General features: G+C 48.5%; 1 protein-coding gene across 4 annotated transcripts in view; it reads right to left on the bottom strand.

Moving 5' to 3' along the window:
- LOC126458284 (probable multidrug resistance-associated protein lethal(2)03659) overlaps positions 1-14,680 on the bottom strand; it is a 268,997-nt gene that overhangs the window by 89,592 nt on the left and 164,725 nt on the right. For 3 of the 4 annotated variants that reach the window (XM_050095219.1, XM_050095218.1, XM_050095217.1), the window contains exons 3-4: positions 8,060-8,170; positions 7,633-7,767 (exon numbers count right to left, since the gene is read on the bottom strand). In XM_050095219.1, coding sequence (XP_049951176.1) covers positions 7,633-7,767; positions 8,060-8,170 — 246 coding nt within the window. Of the gene's footprint in view, positions 1-7,632; positions 7,768-8,059; positions 8,171-14,680 lie in introns of those variants that run through there. The other variant, XM_050095220.1, reaches the window with a different exon arrangement.

A 14,680-nucleotide genomic window follows, 5' to 3' on the forward strand; every position in this document is an offset into this window, starting at 1 on the left:
GGTGAGTGACGTCCATGGTCTTGGAACCGGATAGAATAGGAAGGATGAGTGGGAGAGGAATGGACAGCGATTGCAGAAGAAGCCAGAAGCTGGGACCACCGAACAGAAAGGTGGTGGGGGGGGGGGGGGGGGGGGGACCAGCTTCAACCCGGAGACTATCAACTGGGCTAGTAGGGAAGGCACCGGTGGCCAAAAGGATACCACAATGGTGGACCGGATCCAGCAGGTGCAGTGTGGAAGGAGCAGCCGAACCATAAACTTGACACCCATGGTCCAAGCGAGACAGCACTAAAGCCTGATAAAGGCGGAGAAGGATGGAGCAGTCCACACCCGAAGAGGTGTGGGCAAGGAAGCAAAGGACACTGAGTTTACGGAAACATCCTGCCTTCAGAAGTCTGATATGAGGCAGCCAAGTGAGCTGGTTGTCGAAAAGAAGACCCAGGAAATGAAACTGTTGGGACCACAGGTAATCGTTGTGCATCGAGATAGAGCTCCAGATTGGGGTGGATCATAGTACGGTGACAGAAGTGGACCACACGCGATTTTAAAGGAGAGAATTTAAACTTGCATGAGAGGGTCCATGCAGAGGCATGCCATATAGCTCCCTGGAGCTGCCGCTCTGCAAAGGCCATCGAAGAGGAACTAACCCAAATGCGGAAGTCATCCACTTACAGAGCAGGGGCGACCAAAGGACCGACAGATGCCACAAGTCCATTTATAGCAATGAGGAAAAGAAGTATACTCAATACAGAACCCTGTGGGGTGCCATTCTCCTGGGTCCATGGAGAACTAGAAAACAGTATCAACCCGAACCCTGAACAACCGATGGAACAGGAACTGGCGCATAAAAAAAATCGGGAGGGGGGCCCCAAAGACCCCACTGATGAAGTGTAAGTAAGATGTGATGGCTCCAAGCCGTGTCATAGGCCTTGCGAAGGTCGAAAAACACTGCAACCAAATGGCGGCACTGGGAAAAAGCCTGCCGAACTGCGGATTCCAAGCGAAGTAAATGATCGATTAAAGACCGTCCCTCTCGGAGGCGGGGGAGTGAGGCGGGGGAGGGAGGGAGTGAGGCGGGGAGGGAGTGAGGCGGGGAGGGAGGGAGGGAGGGAGTGAGGCGGGGAGGGAGTGAGGCGGGGAGGGAGGGAGGGAGGGAGTGAGGCGGGGAGGGAGTGAGGCGGGGGAGGGAGGGAGGGAGGCGGGGAGGGAGTGAGGCGGGGGAGGGAGGGAGGGAGGCGGGGAGGGAGGGAGGGAGGCAGGGAGGGAGGGAGGCAGGGAGGGAGGGAGGGAGGCGGGGAGGGAGGGAGGGAGGGAGGGAGGCGGGGAGGGAGGGAGGGAGGGAGGGAGGGAGGGAGGCGGGGAGGGAGGGAGGGAGGGAGGGAGGCGGGGAGGGAGGGAGGGAGGGAGGGAGGGAGGCGGGGAGGGAGGGAGGGAGGGAGGCGGGGAGGGAGGGAGGGAGGGAGGGAGGGAGGCGGGGAGGGAGGGAGGGAGGGAGGGAGGGAGGCGGGGAGGGAGGGAGGGAGGGAGGGAGGCGGGGAGGGAGGGAGGGAGGGACGCGGGGAGGGAGGGAGGGAGGGACGCGGGGAGGGAGGGAGGGAGGGACGCGGGGAGGGAGGGAGGGACGCGGGGAGGGAGGGAGGGACGCGGGGAGGGAGGGAGGGACGCGGGGAGGGAGGGAGGGACGCGGGGAGGGAGGGAGGGACGCGGGGAGGGAGGGAGGGACGCGGGGAGGGAGGGAGGGAGGCGGGGAGGGAGGGAGGGAGGCGGGGAGGGAGGGAGGGAGGCGGGGAGGGAGGGAGGCGGGGAGGGAGGGAGGGAGGCGGGGAGGGAGGGAGGGAGGCGGGGAGGGAGGGAGGCAGGGAGGGAGGGAGGGAGGGAGGGAGGCGGGGAGGGAGGGAGGGAGGGAGGGAGGCGGGGAGGGAGGGAGGGAGGGAGGGAGGCGGGGAGGGAGGGAGGGAGGCGGGGAGGGAGGGAGGGAGGCGGGGAGGGAGGGAGGCGGGGAGGGAGGCGGGGAGGGAGGGAGGCGGGGAGGGAGGCGGGGAGGGAGGGAGGCGGGGAGGGAGGGAGGGAGGCGGGGAGGGAGGGAGGCGGGGAGGGAGGGAGGGAGGGAGGGAGGCGGGGAGGGAGGGAGGGAGGGAGGCGGGGAGGGAGGGAGGGAGGGAGGCGGGGAGGGAGGGAGGGAGGGAGGCGGGGAGGGAGGGAGGGAGGGAGGCGGGGAGGGAGGGAGGGAGGGAGGCGGGGAGGGAGGGAGGGAGGGAGGCGGGGAGGGAGGGAGGGAGGGAGGCGGGGAGGGAGGGAGGCGGGGAGGGAGGGAGGGAGGGAGGCGGGGAGGGAGGGAGGGAGGGAGGCGGGGAGGGAGGCGGGGAGGGAGGCGGGGAGGGAGGGAGGGAGGGAGTAGATACTACTGCATTCCATTCACCTGTGGCGCGCGCACACGCACAGACAACCGCGCGCGCACACGCACAGACAACCGCGCGCGCACACGCACAGACAACCGCGCGCGCACACGCACAGACAACCGCGCGCGCACACGCACAGACAACCGCGCGCGCACACGCACAGACAACCGCGCGCGCACACGCACAGACAACCGCGCGCGCACACGCACAGACAACCGCGCGCGCACACGCACAGACAACCGCGCGCGCACACGCACAGACAACCGCGCGCGCACACGCACAGACAACCGCGCGCGCACACGCACAGACAACCGCGCGCGCACACGCACAGACAACCGCGCGCGCACACGCACAGACAACCGCGCGCGCACACGCACAGACAACTGCGCGCGCACACGCACAGACAACCGCGCGCGCGCGCGCGCCCATGTGCGCGCGCATCACAAGTGAATGGAATGCAGTAGCATCTACTCCACTGCGTGGCAGTGTGTGTTACTTGGAGAGTGGGGCTGCAGACAATTATATTATGGATACTGCAAGGAATGTACAGTAAGCTGTAAGCACACACGCGCTGCAATTCCACTGGTGAATGACGTTGTCCGTGGCCGAAAATGGCGTGAAGGGACCTAGGAGGGGTCACCTCCTGCCACAAATTGAGTACGTGTGTGTTCGACATCCATTATGTCTGAGGTTCTGGCAAGATCTTGATCCGCAGCGGACACCAGACTCTCCACCTCATCCTCAGATGCAGAGCTTGTAGGGAGCAGTGAGATGGGTTCCTTCTTTTTCTGTTCTCACTGTGCCATCGGTGGTTCTGGCTGGGAGGGCTTCACTGGGTCAGTCTCGGGGACAGAGGAGGACCGTGAAGCCCTACGACCAGCTACCTGTGGCTGCTTCAGCCACTGGCAGGTGTCTGCCATTCCACTAGTCAGAACGCTGGAAGGGAGGGACCCAAGGGACCCCTTCCTGGTGAGACGAGCCAAAGAAGACTTACGCTTCTCCGGCTGGAAAGTGGGGACTGATGTCCCCGATGGTTTGGGGGTGTTGCTCCTGAAGTAGGTGGAGTAGGAGCAACAGGGAGGGAAGTGCCCCCACCATCAAGGGGGCAGGTGTAGACTTATGGCTCTGGGTGCTGCCTGGAATTGTTGCAATGGATGGGGTGACAACTGTTCTCGTAGCAGTGGCATATGAGGTGGTCATAGCAACACGAAGTAGGCACTCATATTTTTCTCTTAGCCTCAGTGTAGGTCAGTCGGTAAAGGGTTTTATATTCCATGATTTTCCTCTCTTTCTGTAAAATCCTGCAGTCTGGCGAGCAAGGTGAATGATGATCTCTGCAGTTGACACAAACGAGTGGCAGGCCACATGGAGCATTGGGATGTAATGGGAGTCCGCAGTCTCGCCGTGTCAGGCTGAAAGTACAGCTGGAAGACATACGGCCGAACTTCCAGCATTTGAAGGACTGCATCTGGGGAGGGATATATGGCTTGACATCACAGTGGTAGACCATCACCTTGACCTTCTCTGGTAATGTGTCACCCTCAAAGGTGAAGATAAAGGCACCGGTGGCAACCTGCTTATCCCTCTGACCCCAAAGGATGTGCCGGATGAAGCGAACAGCTCGTCATTCTAGGCTGGTGCACAGTTCGTCAGACTGCAAAATAAGATCCCTATGGAATATAAGTCCCTGAACCATATTCAAGCTCTTGTGGGGCATGATGGAAACAGAAACATGCCCAGCTTGTCACTGACGAGGAGTGTCCATGACTGGGCAGAGGATGCTGTTTTGATCAAGACTGACCCAGAACATATCTTGGAGAAGCCCTCCATCTCCCCCAACTTGTCCTCTAAATGCTCCACAAAAAAGCATTGTTGACATGAATGATTCCCATCAACTAGCTTATGGATGAGGTACTGGGGTGAATAGGTGTCACTGCACCAAACCTCCACAACATCTTATGTCCACCAACCAGATGCAAAAATGGCCCAATCCACTCACCTATCATTTTCTATTCCAATCCTGTGAAGATTTATCCTACCCCATCATCATGGGCCACGCCACCTGTGACAGCAGCTGTTTCATTTACCAGCTCTGCTGCAATCACTGTGCACCTTTTTGTAATGTTATGATTACTAACCACCTCTCCACAAAGATGAATGGCCACTGCGAAACTGTGGCGAAGAGTACAAAGTGGACCATCCTGTGGCACAACATGCAGCTGAACACCACATATTTTATTTCAGTGACTGCTTCACTACCCGAACCATCTGGATCCTTCCCTCCACCACCAGCTTTTCTGAACTGCGCAGGTGGGAGTTGTTGTAACAACACATTCCAACACCCTCCATCCAACAGTTTTCACCCCTTCTGTCCTCTCATCTCCCACCCTGTTTGTTTGCAGCCAGCCCCCTGCCAATGCATCCACCCATCTTTCCCCACTCCTCTCCTTTATTCCTCCTTTTTCCCCCACCTCCCTGCCCCACAACCTCCTGACACTTCCACCTGTTGGCAGTCTAGTCCCCCCTCCCCCACCTGATTGATGGTGGCATCCCACAAGATGTTGCAGTCAAACAATGGAAATTCCCGGTAGAAATTTCAATAATGTGGGATAAGAGATTGCTACTTACTGTGTAGAAGACGCGTCAACTTTCAGACAAGCACAGTTAAGACAATTTACACAAAGCTTTTGACCACAGCCGTGTTTGTGTTTGTGTGTGTGTGTGTGTGTGTGTGTGTGTGTCAAAGGCTGTGGCCAAAAGCTTTGTGTAAATTGTCTTGACTGTGCTTGTCTGAAAGTTGACGCGTCTTCTACACAGTAAGTAGCAATCTGTCTTTTCCCACATTATTGAAATTTCTACCAGGAATTTCCATTGTTTGACTATACCTGACGAAGTTAATGGTAGATGGTAGATTGATTTTATTTCTACATCGTGACTAACATACCAGAATTTTTACATTCACCGATATGGAAATGGAATGTTAAGAGGATAGAGAATGAGAAATTTCACTGCATTTTTTTATTGTGGCACAGGTGATATGCTGAAAATTATGGATTACTGGTTCAGATCTTTTGATCTTGCAGTTTTCAACAAATTTGTTCCAACATCTTACATTAATTTTTAAAACTTTCCTGTTCTGTGAGAAGGCCAGAACCAGAGAAGAGTGTTCATGTGTAGCTGGGAATGTTGTTGTTTAACTGTTATCTACATCTACATGGATACTCTGCAAATCACATTTAAGTGCCTGGCAGAGGGTTCATAAAACCACTTTAACAATTCTCTATCATTCCAATCTCGTATAGCGCACAGAAAGAATGAACACCTATAGCTTTCCGTACGAGCTCTGATTTCCCTTATTTTATCATTCCGCCCTATGTAGGTAGAGGTCAACAAAATATTTTCGCAGTCAGAGGAGAAAGTTGGCGATTGGAATTTCGTGAGAAGATTGTCGCAACGAAAAATGCCTTTCTTTTAATGATTTCCAGCCCAAATCCTGTATTATTTCTGTGACATTCTCTCCCATATTTCGCAATAATACAAAACGTGCTGCCTTTCTTTGAACTTTTTGGATGTACTCCGTCAGTCCTACCTGGTAGGGATCCCACACCGTACAGCAGTATTCTAAAAGAGGACGGACAAGTGTAGTGTAGGCAGTCTCCTTAGTAGGTCTGTTACATTTTCTAAGTGTCCTGCCAATAAAACACAGCCTTTGGTTAGCCTTCCCCACAACATTTTATTGTTCAGTGTGTTTCAACCATCAAGGTACTTGTACTGACAGAAACCTGATGTTCAAATGGGGAGTATTGTTTAATGACTATTCCATCCACACACATTCCCAGTAAGACTATTTGCACTGGCTAACTGTGAGACTAGTTATGTTTTATTTTACTGTGTATGGAGACAAATACAACAGCAACTGTTACCATGTTACCATGGAGAGAGAAAATGATAACAAAATACCGTTTTTGGATGTTTTAGTTATGAGACAGACGGATGGAAGATTGAAACAACAGATTTTTAGAAAAATAACGCACACAGACAGATACATACATAAAAACTCTAACCACCATCCACAACAAAAGAGAGGTGTGATTAAAAGTCTCGTTGACAGAGCCAGACGGATTTGCACGCCGGAGTATCTAGACGTCGAATTAAAACATCTGAAGCATGCTTTTGAGAAAAATGGCTACTCAAAGAAAGAAGTAAGCAGAATTCTGCACCCAAACAACAAAAAGCCTAAGGACAAGCCTGAAAAACGATGGAAGAATACAGTCTCTCTCCCTTTCATAAAGAAAGTAACGGATCAGATAGGAAAGATTTTAAGTAAACATGATATTAGACCTGTTTTTAGACCAACAAAGAAAATTTGTCATGTTCTCCAGTCTGTAAAAGATAAACGCACTCCTCTATCAGCCAGTGGCGTATATAAAATTCCGTGTACATGTGGAAAAGTTTATATTGGAACAACAAAAAGAAGCGTAAATACACGGTTAAAAGAACACAGAAGTCTTTGCCGATTAGGAAAAACAGATAAATCGGCTGTAGCAGAACACGCTTTTCAGTCAGGAAATCATCAAGTGAGGTTTTCCGAAACAAAAATTTTATCTACGACGACGAACTATTACCCACGGCTTTGTAGAGAAGCAATTGAAATACATAAACATAGGGATAATTTTAATTGGAAAGAAGAGACCATGAAACTTAGTGATATTTGGACAGTAGCACTACAGAATTGCTAGACAGTTCTATCCGTGACGACATTACGATCGATATTTAAGTTATATCTCTGACAAAGATTATCTCTGCATATCACGTGTAACTCTGGTCACGCCCACTTTCTATGATATACAAGTCGCTCTCAGACGTCCGACCCGTCAGTCGGCAAGACTCACCGGAGAAGAAACACCCCTCTGAAGATGTCCAGCGCAGCTCTGGACGAAACGTTGAGATTTATTGCACAGAGAAGAATTCCCAAAAAAGATAAAATTTTACTCCTATTTTGAACTTATTTTATATAATAAGTTTTAAAAATTGTAAATAAGTATTTCCAAAGCACTAATATCAATGACATACTGTACTTTTCCATTCTATTTTACAAACATAAATAAAGGGTAAAGACAGTTCATAACACGTAATGTGTGTGATGTGATGTGAGGGAGGGAAAGAGGGCAGGACAGGGACTTATGTTAGAATTCTAGTAGTAACTGGTATTCAAAATCATGTGTGTACAAACCGGACAAATAGTTCAAGAGTTGCTCGGATTACTCCATACATCATGTATCTCCAACCATATGCACTGAGCATAACACGTACATAGCTGGGGTCCTTTATATTTTTTGCTGATTTTTTGCATTCTTGTTTCCACAGCCTGGAATAACAAAATTGGAACTTTGTTTTCAATCAATAAAAAGAAAGAGAAAAAAACACACACACACACACACACACACACACACACACACACACACGTGGGGGGGGGGCGAGGGGGGGGGGGGGGAGAGAGAGAGAGAGAGAGAGAGAGAGAGAGAGAGAGAGAGAGAGAGAGAGAGAGAGAGAGAGAGAGAGAGAGAGAGAGAGAGGGGGGGGGGTTTAGAGGAAGTAATCTCAATCCTTTTCTTCCCACACAAATTCAAAAACTGTAGATCATCATATTCTTCACATACCTTTCAAATCTTTCTCCCAGCGAGGATGACTTGTGCTCTTTCAGGGGCGCATACAAATCTTCAACTTCAAAGTCCCTCTTTAAGCCAGTTTTGAAAATTGGTAGAGTCCACCTAAATGAACACATTCACATGAGAATGAATTTACTTCAGACATTAAACTTTTAATTTTAGAAATAAAAATTAACTCTATACTGAAATGGAATGTCACGTGGCTAGGGCCTCCCATAAGGTTGACCGGTTGGCTGGTGCAAGTCTTTTGAGTTGACGCCACTTCGGCGACTTGCACATAGGTGAGGATGAGATGATGATTAAGGCAGCAACACCCAGTCCCTGAGTGGAGAAAATCTGACCTAGCCAGGAATCAAACCAGGGCTCCTGAACATGGCATTCCATCACTCTGATGCCTCAGCTACTGAGGCAGACAACTATTCTCAAAAGCATATTCAAAACAATTTATGGAGACAACAGACTGTAACAGTCTTTAACTCAATTATTCACACAACGGAGGTTTAGAAATGATCACTGTTTCATCATAATATGTCAATGTTATGTTTCGATGTAAGAAAGCACATTTTATACCATGTACTCCAAGTCTCATACAGCTAGTTTATTTTGCTCTTTGAAAAATTCTTTTGCCCTAGCAAAACCTAATTAATAATTATAAAGGGGACTGCACATGCATGCCCCATGTTATCAGGTGTCTGGACTCCCCTCAATATTCACCCTTCAATGAAACAGTCCTCCTCCCCTCCAAAATGGAGGATTTAGCAGATTCCTAAGGTGTTGGAGTCTGCATTTTGGCTGATCAAGAAATTTTCCATCCTGACTATCATGTTTGTCACTCTGGAAAAGGCACTCACACATCAGTTTCTTCACTCTAGCGAAGAAGAAAAAGTCACTACATGTCACATTAGGAGAAAGGTAGGAGGAGGCAAAAATTTAGTCTAAACGAGCTGCGTGTGGAATGAGTTGCACCAATGTTGTGATGACAAAAAACCTCTGGCATCCAACTCCACAGATTGCTTTGCTCCATATCATGGTCATAGTGATGCACTTAACATTTGTCCCTTATGTTTAGGTATGTAAAGTCATCTGGACTGGCCCCACAAGGCTGCAACATTTCCACTGCTGGTTCAGTGCAGCAGGCTTATTAAATAGGATTAAACAGTTGTGGAACCCAGTGGGCTGTGACATTTCTCATGTTAGAAATGTCATGCAGGATACTTAAAACTGATCCACAGCTGATTTTCTGTTTTTCTGCTATCAACTCAATTGTGATACATGTGCGTCTGGGCACCAGCACCTCACTTCTATTGCAGTTAGCAGGTCTTCCTGAAAGTGTGAGCTGCTACTATGTTCATCATTTGGACTTGTTTGACTGCACTGGAGGCATCTGCACCAGGTAACTACTAGTGTGCAGATGATCATGCATTGTTGTCATACACTTCGACCGTTTCAGCAGTAACTGCTGCAGAGTTATTCTCTTCAAATGCAGGAAAAGTATTACCACACTGTACTGCATTTTACATTGTGAATCTTCTAGCAGAATGCCACAGTAATATGGTGCTGAAATTTTGGTATGTGTCAAGGCTGCAGACAAGTACTTTGACATGAAAAAATATTTAATTACATAATTCTGTTCTGTTGTAATAATTAAAATTTAATGGTTACTCCTAGAAGGTGGTAATCTTCACTGTTACAAAATTTCACAGAAGCTTTATGAAATTTGAACCATCTCATTCCCAAGTTCACCTCTTATGTTACCATACTTGAGCTAATATGTCATCCAGTGAAGCACTGACTCACCATCTGCTTACCAATGTGTATTCTCTTTCTTTGTAGTTCTGTCTCCATCCTGATTTCATGTTCCATGTTCACTGTAAGTCACCTTGGGATCATCCATAGGCGAAATCTGTTATCTTGGTTGAGTCAGTAGGGACTAAGGGAGTAAACACAAATTTCATCAGTCCATTGGTCACAAGTTCGTTCATCTGCAAGTAGTGACATGCACCAGGAATGTGATCGGATGAGGAAAGTATGTGAGGGTAGCAAATGGCAAGCACTGAAGGCATTAATGATGCCAGATCTGAGAAACAATTTATGGATAAAGTGAAAGTAAATGGATTTGATCGGTACACAGGGTAGAGCAGATGATTTGTGTCCAAGGGCTCAGTCGTGGTGAGAGAAACCCCACCGCCATCAGACCGCCCTCCAACACGAAAGTGATGATAGCTACAGAATAAAGAATGCCTTGAGATCCAGAACACTGAAATGGAAAACCTAAACATGTAATATACATCAGTTGAACCATCAATAATAAAATTTAGAGAATGAGGTAAGGCAGCAGTTAGGTGATCCCGGCCTCTGCATATGATGGGAGGCATCTCTCCCACCCCACCCCCGAAGCTTATAGTCAAGGCATGAACGAGCACTTACAGTTCAACAACCACTACAGCCTCTAAAATGGAAAACAGAGTGGTGAGAAGAGAGAGAATCTACAACAAAGCAATTAAGGCTGTCAAAGCGTATGGGGGGCTGAGTAAGTGCTTCTCTAGCCAAACAGTTGGCCAGTACATTCCCTGAGACACCCACAACTTGGGACCCAGAGAAAGAAAACCAAATGGTCTAATGGACTAAGGTCAGTGAGATGGTCATGAACAGCAGAGACCATAGTGTGACATAACAGCAGTCAGTGGCCTGGAGACAAAGTCACAACATATTAAAACACAGTCAAGGGAGGCATGTTTAATAAAATGGACAGTGCTGGTAACAACTATCAGCTCTGCTGTAAAAAGATTACATTTTCCCAGTAATAAGTAGTGCTCCTGACCAGCAGGAGACATGAGTACACCATCCTGTTCAGGGTTTTGGAGTTATCAGTGTAAAAAATGGTGACACCCTGAAACTCCTTAAGAACTGAAAGGAACCGACACCAAAAAGCCAAGGGGGGTGAAAGATTTTGGGAAACAAATAGACTGGTCCTGATATGTGGCCTGTGTGCCAATGAAGGCACGATGCGTGGGAAAACACAAGGAGTACATTCTAAGTAGGAGATACTTAAGCCTAAGCAGATAGCTGCGAGGCACATTCCAAAGGGTAATCCCACTGAAAGGTGGATGTCGGGGGACATGCCCAGCATATGCAAAAATAATAGGGTTTGTTGCAAGATAGTGAAATTTTTGAATGGCAGTTACATAGGAGAAAAAGAACTCATAGCATTTGAATTGAAGAGATAAGATCCCCCACATTAACAAGACAACTGTCTATGGGATTAGCACAGAGCAACAGCCGGCAGCCAAGTCAGCATTTTGCAAAAGAAAAGTCCCAAAAATCTGGACTGTGCAACAACATCTAAGCACAGGGTACCTCTGTAAAGATCTGGATCAGGATAGACTGCAGTACAGCAAGAGAAATGCGTGAACCATGTTTTTGCGGCTGATAACTGCGAACCATAAAAAAGGTTCCAATTAGAGGCTCACCAGATGGTGGGTTTGAGATCAGTTGAGGCTACAGAGTGGGAGCTGTACCAAATGCGCAGTTGACATATAGTGAGAGAGGGGGGGGGGTGACTAGTCACCTGACAGACATCAGCAGCCCATTATGGCACTGAGGAAGAGACTGACACTGAGCACAGGGCCCTATGGGATACTGTTCTCTTTGAGCCATGGGGAGCTGAGTCTAGGACTACCTGTAATCCAGTACAAGCAGTGTGATAAAAACTGACAAAAATCAGTAAGTAGTCTAGTCCCAGTCACAGAGGTTAATTAAAATGTCTTGCCACAAGGTGGTGTCATGCCTTGTGTAAGTCGAAAGAACTGTAATGAGTTTTTGGCATTTGGTGAAATGCCTGTCCGGCTGACATTTCCAACCTAACTGTATGTTTAGTTGTGGATCATCCCTCCCAAAAACCATGCTGATATGGGGACAAAAGCCCCCAAAGATTTGACAACACAGCATAATCAGTTGACAACCAACCTTTCAAGCAGTTTGTAGATCACACAGCAGAGGCTAATTGGCCTGTAACTTGTCAATGAATGTTTTTTTTTTTTTGTGTGGCTGAAGGATAGGGGTGGTGATACTATTGCAAAAGGAAGGCACCATAATGCCAAATACAATTTAAAACCCTGACGATATACACCCATTGGGTAAAATTCAGATGACTGGTCATCTAACGATTTAATCAGAGCCTGGGGCAATAACATGAGACTAAGCAAGAGCCTGAAACAGTTCTGAAACTGAAAGATTCATTACATAATTCGTCTTGGTTAGGTGTGATAGGGATGTCTTCCATTTATCACTCGTGCAACTAGGAAACAACTGTATAGGAAATGGAAATTAAGTCCCATGCTTCTTTGCAGAGCGCAGGAGAACGATGCGGGAGACCCACACCCCCTTACTAGGCAAGGTCCTAATGGAGGTGGTTTGCCGTTGCCTTCCTCCGACCGTAATGGGGATGAATGATGATGATGAAGGCGACACAACAACACCCAGTCATCTCAAGGCAGGAAAAATCCCTGACCCCGCCGGGAATCGAACCCGGGACCCCGTGCTCGGGAAGCGAGAACGCTACCGCAAGACCACGAGGGGCGGACAACTGTGTTGGAAGAGGATGCAAATACACTGCAAAGTGGGTCACAAGGTGTTCAACAAGAGCCAACCCTTCAACACAAATGCCACCTGCAGGGAGAGACCTGGTACAGTTGTGGATCTTTGGAGCTCGAGTCACCTGGGATGAAGAGGTGTATTCCCAAAGGAGACGTTGCACTCCCTGCATTCCTTCTTACTGCATCAAATTACATGACGAGACTTTAACTCTCTCACTTTTAAGTGATTTGATGCAGTCTGTGAAGGATGTTGCTTGAAATGTTGCAGGGCTCTTAGACACTCCTTAACAGCAATGGCAATGTCTCTGGTCCACCATTGCACTATATTCGTCAATGGAGGGGGACCTGCAGAAATGGGAACAGCAGTTCCAGCAGTGGTGGTGATCATATCTGACTTTTTTTGCATAACCTGGTTGATGCAATCTGAGAAAGAGTGTGAAGTTAACAGCAAAGGCACACACTTGCCAGTTGGCTCTCCGAAGCACCCAACACTGTAATCGGTCCGTCGGGCAATGACAAAGAAGTGACAAGACCCGCAGAAACTTGTCACTGTCACAACGATTTTGTCATGTAGTGATCAATGAAGCAAAGTCACGAGAGGCACTAAAGTGAGTAGGAGTACCATCGTTGAGGAAAGGCAGATCATGGCCAGTACGAAGTCAGTCAATGGGAAGGTCCATACTAGATGAACTGGTACTCTGCCACAGGGCATTGTGCACACTGTAGTCTCCAAATACGAGGAAAGGAGAAGGGGAGGGGAAGGTATTGAGGATTAAAGTGGTCAACACAGTGGAAGTGAGTGGCTACCTGAAGGTAAACAAACTTTACAAATGGTGATCACTGGTCGTTTGCACTCACACTGCTATTGTTTCCAACAGTGAACGAATGGGAATCTATTCGGGTGACATTCGTGCAAATCAATATACAGACCTCTCAAAACGTCCTCCTGGGGCCAGAACAGTACAGACAATGCACAATAACCAAAGAGCATTGGGGAATGGTCATCAGTGAAGCACCTTTCTTGTCGAGCAATGCAAATTGCAAAAGAGAAGGAAATAAGGTATGATCCGACAGGTGGCAGTAACATTTATTATATTTTCATTGAACGATCATGCTTGGGTCCCTAAGTTAGGTGGGAAGGCACCAGGAGGGCCAGCCACGCCTTGTGATCACTGCCTGTCACCAGTGGGTATACAACCAGATGAATGAACATCTTTTCAGAACCCAACTGCATAGCCGCCGCCTCCTCCTCCTCCTCCTCCTCCTCCTCCTCCTCCTCCAGTGGCCGAGATTCTTGTGAGGGCATATCTGCAGTGGGTGTGGGATAAAAGAAGAGCAGGCAGCCTTTGGACCCACAGGCCACAGCTCCTTGAGCCACTGACTTGCATTGGACCTCTGGGTTTCCAGGAAAGGAAGTGGATCCTTAAGATGGTGCTGTAGGAATCACAAGTGAAAGGACAGTGGAAGATCTGGTTTAGATAAACTGAGGTGGAAGAGGGTGGAGGTTTGGAGGAGTGGCTGCGACTTTCACACAACTGGTCATGTCAACAGGATGTACGTGTTTATACTTTTTTTAGCACCTTCCCGATTCGAATTCTTGTTATCTTCTTTTCTTTGCAAATTCTTGTGTCTTCTTTTCTTTCTTAATGACTGAGAAAACTAATGAGTATGGAGGACGGTGTTACAGTTGATACGCAAGGACAGTTGTTTGCAAGTGCTATTTTCATGGAGTGATTGTCTGCAGTTTCCAAACTTTGGTATTAGTCTTCCTGCCACACGGCAGACTCAAAGTGCAAGCACTGGATACACTTCATTGTTGGGGATACGAGATTTCTTTTCGCACCTGCATATTACCACGACTTTCTCTGGGAGGAAACTGCCTCCCAAGTCTATAATGGAAGCACCTTAATCTGCTTAATTATCTGTATTACACGCCGTTCAAAATGTACCAATCGCCGTTCAAGACTAGCCCATAGGTCCTTGTATGTCTGGAGTGTAAGATCTCTGTGCAAGATGA

The sequence above is a fragment of the Schistocerca serialis genome, chromosome 2 (assembly GCF_023864345.2).
Source record: "Schistocerca serialis cubense isolate TAMUIC-IGC-003099 chromosome 2, iqSchSeri2.2, whole genome shotgun sequence".
Lineage (NCBI taxonomy): Eukaryota > Metazoa > Arthropoda > Insecta > Orthoptera > Acrididae > Schistocerca > Schistocerca serialis.